Source organism: Cygnus atratus, chromosome 3 (assembly GCF_013377495.2).
Source record: "Cygnus atratus isolate AKBS03 ecotype Queensland, Australia chromosome 3, CAtr_DNAZoo_HiC_assembly, whole genome shotgun sequence".
NCBI lineage: Eukaryota > Metazoa > Chordata > Aves > Anseriformes > Anatidae > Cygnus > Cygnus atratus.
The window spans coordinates 77727411-77740899 of NC_066364.1; the positions used below are offsets into that span (position 1 = coordinate 77727411).

Here is a 13489-nt window from a genome sequence, read left to right on the forward strand (position 1 = left end):
GAAACTGTGTCAAAAGCCTTACTGAAGTCAAGGTAGATCACCTCCACAGCCTTCCCCTCATCCACCAAGCGTGTCACTTGGTCATAGAAGGAGATCAGGTTAGTCAAGCAGGACCTACCTTTCATAAACCCATGCTGACTGGGCCTGATTGCCTGGTTGCCCTTCAAGTGCCGCGTGATGACATTCAAGATAATCTGCTCCATGAGTTTCCCTGGCACTGAGGTCAAACTAACAGGCCTATAGTTCCCCGGGTCTACCCTCCGGCCCTTCTTGTAGATGGGCGTCACATTTGCTAGCCGCCAGTCGACTGGGACCTCTCCTGATAGCCAGGACTGCCAATAAATGATGGAAAGCGGCTTGGCCAGCTCTTCCGCCAGTTCTCTCAGTACCCTCGGGTGGATCCCATCTGGCCCCATCGACTTGCGTACATCCAAGTGCTGTAGCAGGTCGCCAACCATTTCCTCGTGGATAGTGAGGGCCACATCCTGCTCCCCATCCCCTTCCACCAGCTCAGGGTACCGGGTATCCAGAGAACAACTGGTCTTGCCGCTAAAGACTGAGGCAAAGAAGCCATTGAGTACCTCAGCCTTTTCCTCATCTTTTGTAACTAAGTTTCCCCCCGCATCCAGTAAATGATGGAGATTCTCCTTAGTCCTCCTTTTTGTGTTGATGTATTTGTAAAAACGTTTTTTGTTATCTTTAATGGCAGTAGCCAGATTGAGCTCCAGATGAGCTTTGGCCTTTCTAATTTTGTCCCTGCACAGCCTCGCAACATCCTTATAGTCCTCCTGAGTAGCCTGCCCTCTTTTCCAAAGATTATAAACCCTCCTTTTTCTCCTGAGCTCGAGCCACAACTCTCTGTTCAGCCAGGCCGGTCTAGTTCCGCGCCAGCTCGTCTTTGGGCACGTGGGAACAGACCTCTCCTGAGCCATTAAGATTTCCTTCTTGAAGAGTGCCCAGCCTTCCTGGACTCCTTTGCCCTCCTCCCAAGGGACTCTGCCAACCAGTGTCCTGAACAGCTCAAAGTCAGCCCTCCGGAAGTCCAAGACAGCGGTTTTACTGGTCCCCTTCCTGACTTCGCCAAGAATAGAGAACTGAACCATTTCATGGTCACTCTGCCCAAGACAGCTCTCGACCACCACATCTCCCACCTGTCCGTCACTGTTTGTGAACAGAAGGTCTAGCGGGGCACCTCCCCTGGTAGGCTCTCTAACCAGCTGCGTCAGGAAGCTATCTTCCACGCTCTCCAGAAACCTCTTAGACTGCTTTCTCTGGGCTGTGTTGTGCTTCCAGGATATGTCTAGGAAGTTGAAGTCCCCCACGAGAACAAGCGCTGACAATTTCGCGGCTTCTGCCAGCTGCCTGTAGAACTCCTCATCTGTTTCCTCATCCTGGTTCGGTGGTCTATAACAGACCCCCACCAGGATGCTTGCCTTGTTGGCCTTCCCTCTGATCCTAACCCATAGAGACTCAACCTTATCATTCCCAGCCTCAAGTTCCTCAACATCAAAACACTCTCTAATATAGAGAGCCACACCACCACCCCTTCTGTGCTGCCTGTCCCTCCTGAAGAGCCGATAGCCAGACATTGCAGCACTCCAGTCATGAGAGTGGTCCCACCACGTTTCCGTGATGGCAACCAAGTCATAGCCTTCCTGCTGCACAATGGCTTCCAGCTCCTCCTGTTTGTTACCCATGCTGCGTGCATTAGCGTAGATGCACTTCAGTTGGGCCATTGCCTTCTTCCCCGGCTTTGCCATTGTTCCCCCTGGTACAGCTCCAACAAGCCTAATTTCAGCCCCACCCCCCTTCTTTCCTAGTTTAAAGCCCTCTCAACGAGCCCTGCCAGCTCCTGGGCTAGGATCCGTTTTCCCCTTAGAGATAGGGACCCGTCTGCAGTCACCAGGCCGGGTGCCGAGTAAAGCGCCCCATGGGGCTGTTCTCCCATCTCTGCTTTGTCTACGTCTTTATTTGTGAGGTGACCATGCTCATCAAGTAATGGACTAATATTATCTCTGGTCCACCTTTTGCTGTTAACATGTTTTAAAAAGTCCTTTATATTGTCCCCCACAAGTACTTGCTAGTTTCAACTCAAATTGAGCTTTGGCTGCTTGAACTTTCTCCCTACACTGGCAAACAGCAACGCTGTAGTCCTCCTACCTCAATTCCAGTGGCTGTACGCTTTCTTTTTCTGTCTGAGCCCTAGAAGAATATCTCTGCTCAGCCAAGTCAACCTTCTGCCCTGCCTGCTTGGCTTCCAACATTTTGGAATTGCCTATTCCTATGTACTTAAGAGGTGGTACTTAAAAATTGACCAGCACTGATAGACCCCAATGCCTTCAAAAGCAGTTTCCCGGGGAATCCTGCTAACTAGTTCCCTGAGCAACCTGAAGTCTACTCTCCCCTTATTCAAGGTTGAAGTTTTGGTGGCAGTTCCTTGAAGAATAAATTATCAGTGTTATCATCCTGGCTGGGTAACGTATAGACTCCCACAGCGAAATCCACCTCATTTGCTTGTCCCTTACTACTTACCCAGAGGCTCTCAACTGTGTCACTGTCAACTGTGAGCTCTGTACAGTCCAGCCCCTCCATTGTGTACATCATGGGGACTCAGAAGTAAAGCTGTTGTGCCACAAGGTGCCTGCCTTCCTTGACACCTACAAACAGAAATCTGCTGAGCGCTAAGTTTGCTTAGTATATGTCATCATCAATACATACAGGAGTTCATCCAATGAGCTGTGAAGTTCATTGTATAATCTGGAACATTGCCCCTTTTTGTGTTTGCTGTAAGCGTTTTCTGTTTACAACAGTTTACTGTGTTTTCTACCAAACACTGAAGACAGGTGGTGAAAATTGAAAACATTTTCTACTTAGTATTTGCTGTCCATATTATACAATCTTTTTTTTATGAATGGTTGTGAATTTGCAAACCTGGGTGTCTCAGTTTCAAGGGGCTGTGTGAGACTCATGCCTTCTCCTCCATGCTGTGCTATAGACTGCAGAAGGTTTGGGGTTTTTCTTCCAAGTAGATAGCTTCTCACCAAGGCTTGTGCCTTGTGTGGCCACCTTTCAGATAGTGCTCCGCAAAGCATGCTTTGCTTTTGAGCAGACACAAGCTTTGATGTTTTAACTTCAATTTGTTTCCTTCAGAATAATTTTTTTTTCAAAGATACAAAAAATGGTGAATAAAGGTTGTTGGTAGCTCTCAAGTGAGACTAGATAGGATTCAAATCAACAAGTCTGATGATGTATTGGAGTAAGAGATCCCCTATGTGTGTCCAGTGCTTCAATGTTGATATAACACAAAGTTAATGTCTCCTAATGTCTTCCATTCATAATTCTCTTCTGATTTTGTTTAGGTCTAAGTTCCTTTTATTCCGAACTAATGAAAGGATTAGGTGCTGGTGGACGTCTATGGGAACTTATTGAGAGGAAGCCCCAACTTCCATTTAATGGTGGGTCCTTGGTTCGTTATTGTTTATAGGTTGACTTTCCTCTGTACTTCAGAAAGAGGTGTGTAATACCTAAAGGTAGTATTAACTTAAATTTTTCAGAAAGAAACAAGATACAATGGTAACTTTTCTGCCTTTTCCTAACTATGAAACAGATGATGAAAATTTCCTTTAATTGAGCTCAAAATTTCTTTTGTTTTGTTTTCTTCCTTTTTTTAACTAATTCAGGATATGCTTTTAAATATATTACTTTGAAAGTTATGTGACTGAGGACATGCTCATTTCTAGCTCCTTGCTTTGATGTCAGCACCGCTTTCTCTTGGATCAGCTTTAGAGTTAAAAGTGGAAGGAAGAAAAAGAAGGGAGGAGCTCTGTATGAGATGGCTGTATTTCGTATTTTCACTAAAAGGCTTACCATGCACATCTCTAATGGCTAAGAAATTAGCAGTCTGAAAAAAGAAGCTTTCAAAAACAGGTATTTTTCGTTAAGAGTATATCAAGTTTATGCAAACAATTCATATCAATCCAGTGAAAATGATTCCTTAGTGTCAATTTGAAACCTCACTTGCAAGCACAGACAGTTTGATGCCCTTGAGCAGCATGCCAAACTGAACTTTTACCTTTTCTGCTGTAGGAGTTGGGGGGCTAAGATATGACTAGGGGATTAAAAGAAGGCAGGGAGCTGAGATGGAAAGTCCTTCTTGAGAGAGCATAGGATGTACAGGTACAGCAATTGTGACTTCTGGAATAATTTACGGTCCTCTCCTTGCAGTAGCACTGTCCACATTGCCTTCTTCTTTAGAGGGGGAAAGAGCCGTTCTAGCACATGGTTTACCTAAATCACCCATGGGTAGGGGAGTTATGGGTCTCTTTGCATGAGCAGCTTGCCATACCAGGCAGTCTCCTTGCCTGGCGTGTGTGGTGTTGGACCTGGTTCCATGGGCATAGTGTTTTTTTGATATAACTACAGTGTTCTAAGCCATGAACAAAAAAGTTTTGAAGGGGAGGTAATGTCCTTGATGTCCTTGACATTGCTGGGAGTGTGAAGACAATTTTTGTGACAAATCAGTCATTCACATCTGACTTTTTGTGGGCTGCTTTAGGCCTAAAGATAGATTTACATGTCTGAAATCACATCTGTTTTTATCAGTAGGTTTACAGAAAAAAGTGCTCACCTTTGAGAGGTGTTAGATTTCATAGAGGAATAGCTTGCTGATGTAGTCGTCAAATTCCCAAAAGAAGATACGCAAACACCATCTATAAATCTGCCTTTTTGCCCTTGTAATTTTTTTTTGTCAGCAACACTTAATTCACAGCTCTATTTTTTAGAAGCCACGCGATGCCCTCCAGTGTATAAACAGCTTTTGCTTGTTTCAAAGTAGTTCACTGAGCTGCTTGTAGAAGACAATTTCTGTGTGAATTTTTCTTTCATCAGCTGCATCCCATTAAGCAGAAATCGTACACAAGTTTTGTCCAGCTCTGCATGCTGATAACAAATGCAATATAGTAGAGTCTAGGTGAGCTGTCAGCACTGTAGTTACTCTCTAATCTTTATCTGGTTCTCTAATTTGGAAACTTTGTAAGGGCTAGCATAAGAGGAAGAGGAGAAAACATTCAACAGACCTAACAGATTTTTTGAGTGAGCCATGGTTTAGGGAACCGAGTTTTATCTTTGAGTTGTTTGATGCAGAGGGGTGTTTTTGAAATACTCAGCTTCAGTTGTTTTTTTTTTTTTTTCCAGCTTCTGTTTCCCTGTGCTGGAATTACTGGGGTTCTTAATTTGACTGACACCAAGGCACAGTCTGGGCTTTGTCTCATTTCTCTTCACAGCTGCAAGCCTGTGTCTGTAGGATGCTTTTCAGTGCATATAGGCCTTACTTAGGCAATTAAAAGTACTATTGTCTCGAATAGATGGAAGTAGAGACTTAGAATAAAACCTGCAAGAGGTGCAAGAGGTAACCACCAACTGGCTAATGAAGGGATAGCTAGACATTCTTGTCTTTACCAAGGAAGTTACCTTAAACTTCCTGCCATGACAGAGGATTATCCAGTGTTGCAGTGCAGCGTGCTGTGCCCTATATAGACGTAGTGCAACTCATAGAACTGTTGATTTCATCATCATTTGGATGTGATTTTTTTTTTTTAAATATGGATTATTTCGGTGGTCTTCATCTTTATGGTGGTATCAGGGCAGAGTAAGCAGTAGTATTGGGGAAGAAGTTGGCTTTCCCCCTGAAGGTATTGAATTGTTTAATTATACCAATCCAGAAAATGTTATTTATTGTATAAAGTGAAAATAAATTGGACAACGTTTCAGACATCTATGTTGCATAGGCTTACAGAAAATTTCTTCTGGGTTTCCTTTCACTATAAACTAAATACCTAAGAAAGGATATAAACCTTTGTCTCAAGGAACAATTATAGTTGATATATCTACTCTCTTGGCTGCTTAGGTTTTATTTTCACTGAACTCCAACTATATTATTTTCTCTGGTGACAACAAATATTTCAAGAACTGATGATAATGTCTTTCTTTCCCCCGTCTCTATAATCCAAACATAAATCAAGCACAATCCTGCATATAGCTTTTAGATATTTTTACAAGTAATATGTAGAGGAAGGACTTGTGGTACCAGACTTCCTGTATTGCAGTAGATTTCAGTGTTGCAGGCCATGTAATAGACTATGCAATAACTGGAACTGAGAATAAAGATAAGTGATTACTTGTTGCTTTGACATAGTAAGGATTTGGCTGCTAGCAGGGGATTTAGCAACTATATTTCTTTTCCCAGTAAAGGGTTTATGGGTTGTTGTGCTTTAGGTAGCAAACAAGTTGCAATGTGTATGTCCATAGATTAAAGTCAAGGAAGTAGTTTAAAATTGCAAGTGCTTGCCTTTGCCATTTCTGTGCTGCTACCATTAAACTGAAAGTCTGAAGCTTGGGGAAGAGGAAGAAATCTGGGAGAAAGAAAAGCAGTCGAAATGGCTTGCTCTAGGAATGGAAGGGCTAGTAAAAATCTTGACTGCTAGTGATCAGTGTCTGAGTTCCCTCTCCATCTCCCTCTCCCAGTTACCTGTTTAACCAAACGGGCATGTGCTACCATCTGCTGTGGCTGCTTGGGGGTTACATCTGAAAATAATGAAAGCTCAGGGGTGATGTGGCTTTAGCTGAACACTACTTGGGTATTGCTCTGGTGCTGCCAGTTTTCCCAAAACTGGTAGGAACTTCAAGAGCAAAACTCTGTCAGTTGGTAATGCTGCACCACTGTCAAATTAGCTTACTTTGTATGGACATGTCTTGTTGGGATATACCTGGGCTTGAAGAAATTGTATTTCTTTGTTTTATCTACTTTTAAGCTTTTTCCAGTACTGTGATACTTCTTTAAGATAATTGTTAAGTCAAATGTTGTGTTTCAGAAAGAAGTTCCTTTTATTTAACTTCGGCAATCATTCATTCATGCTGGTTTGTTATGGTATTTCACAAACTGAAACCTTAGTTTCTCTGAACTGTTGCATAAGAATTACGCCTCTGGACTTTGAATGCTCTCTTGTCCAGAATTTATTATAATATATTTTCCAATTTATATAAATCCAAGTCATAAAAATAGCCATTTATGCACAAACCTAGCAACAATTTTGTTCTAGTGACAGTTTTTGCTTAAATGCTAAGCAATTAACAGGTAGTGAAAAGTGAACGCTCTTGTCCAAAGGGGAGGGCATTTCAGGTGACTGTGGCTCAGTGAGAGGGCAGTAAGAGATTTGCAATGTTTATCTTTTTGCATCTCTTCTATGGCAACAGGACTTTGGCCTTCAACAGTGTGTCATTTTATTTCATTGCTCCTAATTGACAAATGTAAATTGGTTATAATATGTTTAAAAATTCAGATTGTACTAGAAGCAAACACCATAGTCGTTACATGTTAGCAAGATGCAAATTATTCCTGTTGCTGTAGCTGCCTAAGGCTTCACTGCTGGTGAGCAACCTGAAATTGCAGTCAGGCGTGAGCAGTGCCCCACGCTGATTCAATCATGGCTGAAATATAATCCCTGTGGGCCGGTGTTGTGGCTTGCAGCTATCCCTAGGTTTAATGCGGAGATGGATATTTCTACTGAGTATCTGTAAAGCAGGTCTAGGAGGTCTGAGCTGATTTTTACTTCTGTTCAAACGTTTCTATTTTATTCTGTCATATAGAGGGAATCACACTAGGCAAAGCCACATTCAGAGGCGCATTGGAATTCAAGAACGTTGAGTTTGCATATCCGACACGTCCAGAAGCATCCATTTTCAAAGATTTCAGCCTTTCCATTCCGGCTGGCTCTGTCATGGCTCTGGTTGGCCCAAGTGGTACAGGGAAATCGACTATTGTATCCCTTCTCCTGAGGCTGTACGATCCTATCTCAGGTATGTTTTGAGTGTTGCTCTCATTTGACAAATGATGCTTTGTGCCTTAGATACACCCTATAAACAAGGAGGGTTCCTGCACTGAGGTCCTGTTGTGACTATCCCACTGATGTAGTGTGCTTCCCTCTGGGGTGTGCGATTACCTTGCGGTGGTGCCTGCATACTTTGCCTTTCTGATCTGCCCTGACAAGGTGCCAGGTTGTGATTCCCCAGGGGTCTTTGTTCTCAACAGTTCTTTCCGCCTCTTTTCCAGTACATGTCAGAACACACTTGACTTTACTGTTTCTTAATTTAAGGTACTATCACTGTTGATGGCTTTGATATTCGTCAGTTAAATCCACTGTGGTTCAGGACAAAGATTGGAACAGTAAGTCAGGTGAGGAAGAAAAAAATTCTAAATGAATGAAATAATTTTGTCTAAGCAACTTGTGCCTCACTTTTCTTGTTTTTAGCAGTATGTAATCTTGCATCTCAGAGAAAACCATAAAGCTCCTCCTTCTCACCGTAACTGTTGTTACGCATGTCTTATTCTAAAAATAAATATTCAGAGCTAGCCCCATTATTCTGTAGTCTGTTTTTTTTCTGTAGTCTATTTAATTATAGAGATACAAACTATTTGCTGAAAAGAAAAATATGCATGTGGAGACTGGGAAGTACACTGTCGCAAATTATATGGGTTCAAGTACCTTGATGTTTGCTCTGATTTGTTGAGGAAAGCAAGCACAAAACTTAACATTTAGTCATGTTTTGTATTAATGGCAGTTACACAATCATGTTTTACACAACCATATGAAAAATGACCTGTGCTCAGTGTAATTTCCTGGCAAACACAATTCTCTAACTGGGTATACATTGCATTTCAAAACATCTGCTTTATAGTAGTAATGCCACCAAATGCTTTTGTGCAAAAATGATGTTCCTGTGGGCATATTAACATTTTTCTTTTTGAATGTATGTATTTCATTTTATCCAGGCTGGAGTTACCAGTAGATTCCATACTATATAGTATGTTTCTTACTTATGTTATACCAGAGCAGACTTACCTTCTTTCAGACATTTTCCTAGTTTCCCATCACTTGTCCTATCTGACAATCCTCTGCTCTATTTTAAGCTTTAATTAAACGCACAAAATGCTGTAAAATTTATGTAGAGATAGTTAAGAGAAGATTCAGTATTGTTGTAAATGATGATAGGTAGTAAAACATGAAGGGAGATTTTCTGATGTTTGGATGAATAGATCTTTCTGAATTTTTCCTCAAATATTATGAATTGAGGGCTATGTCATGTTTTGTCAGTTCAAAAAAAACCCAAACAGTACTTATTTTCTTCAACTGCCCATTTTGATGTTTTGTTGTGTGTTTTGTTTTGTTTTGTTTTGTTGTTTGTTTTGTTTTTAAATCAATTAACTTTAACATACATAAAATGTTGGGTCCTCTGAGTGGGATTTATGTTATTTGAAATATAGACAATATGTGCATGTAATTACAAATATGCCACATTATGTACATTTTTGAATTTTTCAGGAACCAATTCTATTCTCCTGTTCTATTGCTGAAAATATTGCATATGGTGCAGAGGATCCATCTACAGTGACTGCAGAGGAGATTCAGAAAGTTGCTGAAATAGCTAATGCTGCTAGTTTTATCAGAGATTTTCCGAAAGGGTTTGACACTGTAGTTGGAGAAAAAGGCATTCTACTTTCAGGTACGTTTTCATTTTATTCAAAAAAAATCTTGCTGCTACAGAGTGAAGCCAAAATTCTATTATTTTTTGTTAATCGGTCTTTTCTGCAAGTCATAGCCCACCATAAATATTAACAAATACTTCCTACATTTCTGTTCCCCTCCTAAATTGCACGTGCCTAATTGTGTTCTGGCCTTCAGTTAAAAGTACTTTACATCTATGAATTTACTGACTTTTTCCCCCAGGTGGACAGAAGCAGCGAATTGCTATTGCTCGAGCTCTGCTCAAGGTAAGACTGCACAGCTACTTAACTACTTTGTGGGGAAGGGGAGAGGATTAAAGAAGAGGAAGCTTTTCAATGGGAGGGTTGGAAAAATCTTTTTAAAAAAAAATATATATACATATATATAAATTTACATCGTTTTGTATCAGGGAGTTTGAAAGATCTGATTGGTTTAAATACAGAAAATTTACTTATGTAAGCGCTTCTTCCTGTCTTTCAGTCATGTTTTTCTAATGATAGTTCTTGCCAAGAGTGATAGTAAATCACAGTATAATGGCTTTCTTTCATAAGACCATGTCAAGGATGAAGGAAGGCTTTAAGAATATGGTGTTAGTAAACTTACATAATATAACTTTGTTCAGTCTCTCTTCAGATCTTTTATGGGTTGGTTTTTTGGCTTGCAGCTTACCAGTGCTATAGATGGCCAGTCTTGACTTTGAGGGGAGCTGGTCTCAATTTGGAATGACATACTAGTTCAGGCACAACATCGTGCCTTTGTTTTTTTCCTTCAAGGGTGGCATGGTTTTAGCTTTAAGGCAGGCTGTGTGCCTGGAGCCGATACTCAGCTGGAACTTTGAGCCTTGTTGAACCCAACCTAGATTCCTATTAAACCACCCAGGTGTCTATAGCACGCTAGCATGCCTAGTTCTGCTAGATTACTGGGAAATTTTCATTATACCATTCTCTTTTACCTACAAATGCTGAAAAGTCAATTGCATTTCACATCAAGCACAACTCATGGGAGTAGAAACTTTATTTGGAAAAAAAAAAGTTGTAAAAAACGAGTTGTTGAGATATATGTGTTTTGGGGTGCAGTGCAGTCTCTTGATCAAGTAAGTTGATAGTAAAATCTTCAGACTTTAGCTGAAAGAGAAGGAAGTTTGGATTTTATACTGTAGTTCGGAAAAGAATTCGTAGGCATTTGAATGCGGCTGGTCTTTTTGTTTTTTAATTGGGAAGAGTTCTTAAATACTATGTAGTTTAATCTATGGTGAAGTAATGCTTGTTGGTAGGTTTTTGATATTTTTTGATTCTAGACAGTTATATGTAGTAGACTGACTACAAGCAGAGGGTAGTTGAACTCCTGTGAAAGATCTGTGTAACAGCAGTGAATAGGAAATCGAACGTCATACTGCAGTGCTGCTGAGTGTACATTAAAATTTGTCTCCCACTGCAGTATGTTTAGTTTGTATCTTTTAAACAGTGATCAGTTAATATGTTCTGTTACTTCAGCTTGCAAAATTTGAAGATGAGTTATTTCTGTTTTGTCCTCTTAGCATGTAGTCTTCTTAAAAGTAATGCTTTCTTTGAGTGATGCCCAATTCTTTTGATGAAATATGTACTTGGAATTTTCAGCTGTATGAATACTGTTGCTATTGATATGAATATTCAGATGTCGAAGTGTAACTGTAACCAATTTTACTTTCTTCTTTAGAATCCTAAAATTCTTCTGTTAGATGAAGCAACAAGGTAAGAAAGAAAATGGAAACTTAGAAATGATCTATTTGTAAAACTGAGATTTGGGTAGTGTTCCATCTCCTTTATCTGCACGCCCTTGCGCAAATTATCTAGCATCTGACTTCTCCCTGCACAGCCCTCCTCCATCCCCCTCCTCCCCCCCCCAAAAAAAGGTGTTTTCTGAAAAAAAAAAAAGGTGTTTTCTAGGTAAATGTATTAAGATACCTGTGATACGAACTTTCTTTATGAAGAGTGGAAGGGATAGCTGGTACACCATATTACAGTATTTCAGTTAACTCTGTAATGTGCAACTTAGCTTTGAAGCAGATGTTTCAAAATCTTCTTGTACCTTTAGTTTAAATGATGAAGTTGTTAGTGTAAAAGAGATGATTGTAGTGCAGCACAACTTTTTCACTGAATTAATTTGGTATTATTTCTTCTTGCATATGACAATATGTAACTCATGTAACTTGGATGTGTACACTACACATGTTCGTGTAACTTTTCCTGCAGTTCCATTCGTTCAACTTCACCAACGATGTCAAGTGTTCGGAGTTTTAGCAAAATATGCCTAATGCAAACAAAACTAACCTGTCCTTAAAATAACAAATACCCTCTTCTCCCCACCCCCTCTTCCTCCACCCCCTTCTGCTTCTTATTTCTTATTAGTGCTTTAGATGCTGAAAATGAATATCTAGTGCAAGAAGCTCTGGACCGGCTGATGGAAGGGAGGACAGTCTTAATTATTGCTCATCGTCTGTCTACTATTCAGAATGCTGATTCTGTTGCAGTCCTTGGTCAGGGCAAAATCCTTGAGTGCGGAAAACACGAGGAACTACTTGCAAATCCAAATGGACTTTTCAGGAAACTAATGCAGAAACAAGCATTTCTTCAGAATAGTGATGCTTTTGCATTAGATGTACAATCTGGAGAAAATAATCTATTAAACGAAAATGTACGAGAGAATGTATGAGTAATGGAAGCTTACAAACTACAAAGAATATAACTTATGTTTCAGTTATGTAAAGTAAATGTTATATTTTTCCAAAATGTACAAAATATCCTTTTGAAACTTAAAAGTGTTTAAACTTTTTATTGAGAGCTTTTTAATAATTATTGTAACTTTTTAAAATGTCTATCACATTCAGACAATTTCAGTGTGTAGATTTTTCTGCTTTGTGTGTTACATTAATTGAGACCATTTAGACTCTTGTTTGTTGTAATGCACTGTATGATGATGTGCTGCATTCTCAAGTAAAATCAGTATTTTAAGGGGAATTAAGTGTCAAACTGATCATTTTCATGTCATTGTCTCTTCCCTTTTCAAGGAATTTTTGTTTTCATGTTTGTTGCTAATCTTAAAATGCTGGAATTCAAAAGTGCATGTTTCACTGCTCTATTTCAGAGCAAATGCTAAGTTGATTGTGGTCACCATCTACAGTTAATAAAGAGAATTACAAATGAGAACTCATTTTTAGAGAGTATGGAAACATTGGAGGAAAGTTATTTAAAAAAAAAACTAGCTGACTTTACATATAAGGACAAAGGCATTGTATTTTTTACTGTTTTTAGTTCATGATAGGGAAATCTAAAATTTGCATACATTTTCTTCCATTCTCTATTTTCCTAGTTCTTTAGTTTCATTTCCCTTTCTGAGATGATGTCCAAAAGAAGATGTTCTTACATATATAAGTTTTTGTCCTTTTTTAAGGCATACGCAAGTTCGGTTTTATTGTTACTTAAAATTTTATTCACAGAAATCCCAGGATATGCCTAACTACCTTGTGTCACTTTCTCAATGACAACTGGTAAAATAGTAGCATTACAATAATTTCAATAACTTCAGGACAGTAATGTTTGGCAATAAAGTAGGCTTCATGTTTCTAATTTAAGAACTTCTTCAATTGTGTCTCTCTATACTTTCTGAAGATGTAAAACCCCACAAGATAATTTTTAAAAAGCTATAAGCTTTACAGGGTCACATTAAAGCTTATCTGTGCTAAGAAATCGAATTGTTGCTGGAAAACCTTATTGGCAATAGGTGAGATGCCTAGTGCTGGGTAAGCTTAAAATGTTTCTCTAACGTGCCATTATAATGGCACTTTGTGGAACATAGTGAAAACACTAATGAGATCCCTGCACTATAAAATGAAAATAAAATTACATCCAGATAAAAATTATACCTTCTGATATAGTCTTACTAGAAGCAGA

At 39.6% G+C, this 13489-nt stretch overlaps 1 protein-coding gene across 1 annotated transcript in view; it reads left to right on the top strand.

Annotated features, from left to right (window-relative positions):
• Positions 1 to 12556, top strand: part of ABCB10 (ATP binding cassette subfamily B member 10) — a 30726-nt gene extending 18170 nt beyond the window's left edge. Inside the window, exons 7-13 of the mRNA XM_035538728.1 lie at positions 3360 to 3455; positions 7645 to 7854; positions 8151 to 8230; positions 9378 to 9558; positions 9783 to 9826; positions 11256 to 11290; positions 11948 to 12556. Of these exons, the coding sequence (XP_035394621.1) occupies positions 3360 to 3455; positions 7645 to 7854; positions 8151 to 8230; positions 9378 to 9558; positions 9783 to 9826; positions 11256 to 11290; positions 11948 to 12251 (950 nt within the window). The 3' untranslated portion in view covers positions 12252 to 12556. The remainder of the gene's footprint in view (positions 1 to 3359; positions 3456 to 7644; positions 7855 to 8150; positions 8231 to 9377; positions 9559 to 9782; positions 9827 to 11255; positions 11291 to 11947) is intronic.
• Positions 12557 to 13489: the final 933 nt, after the last annotated feature.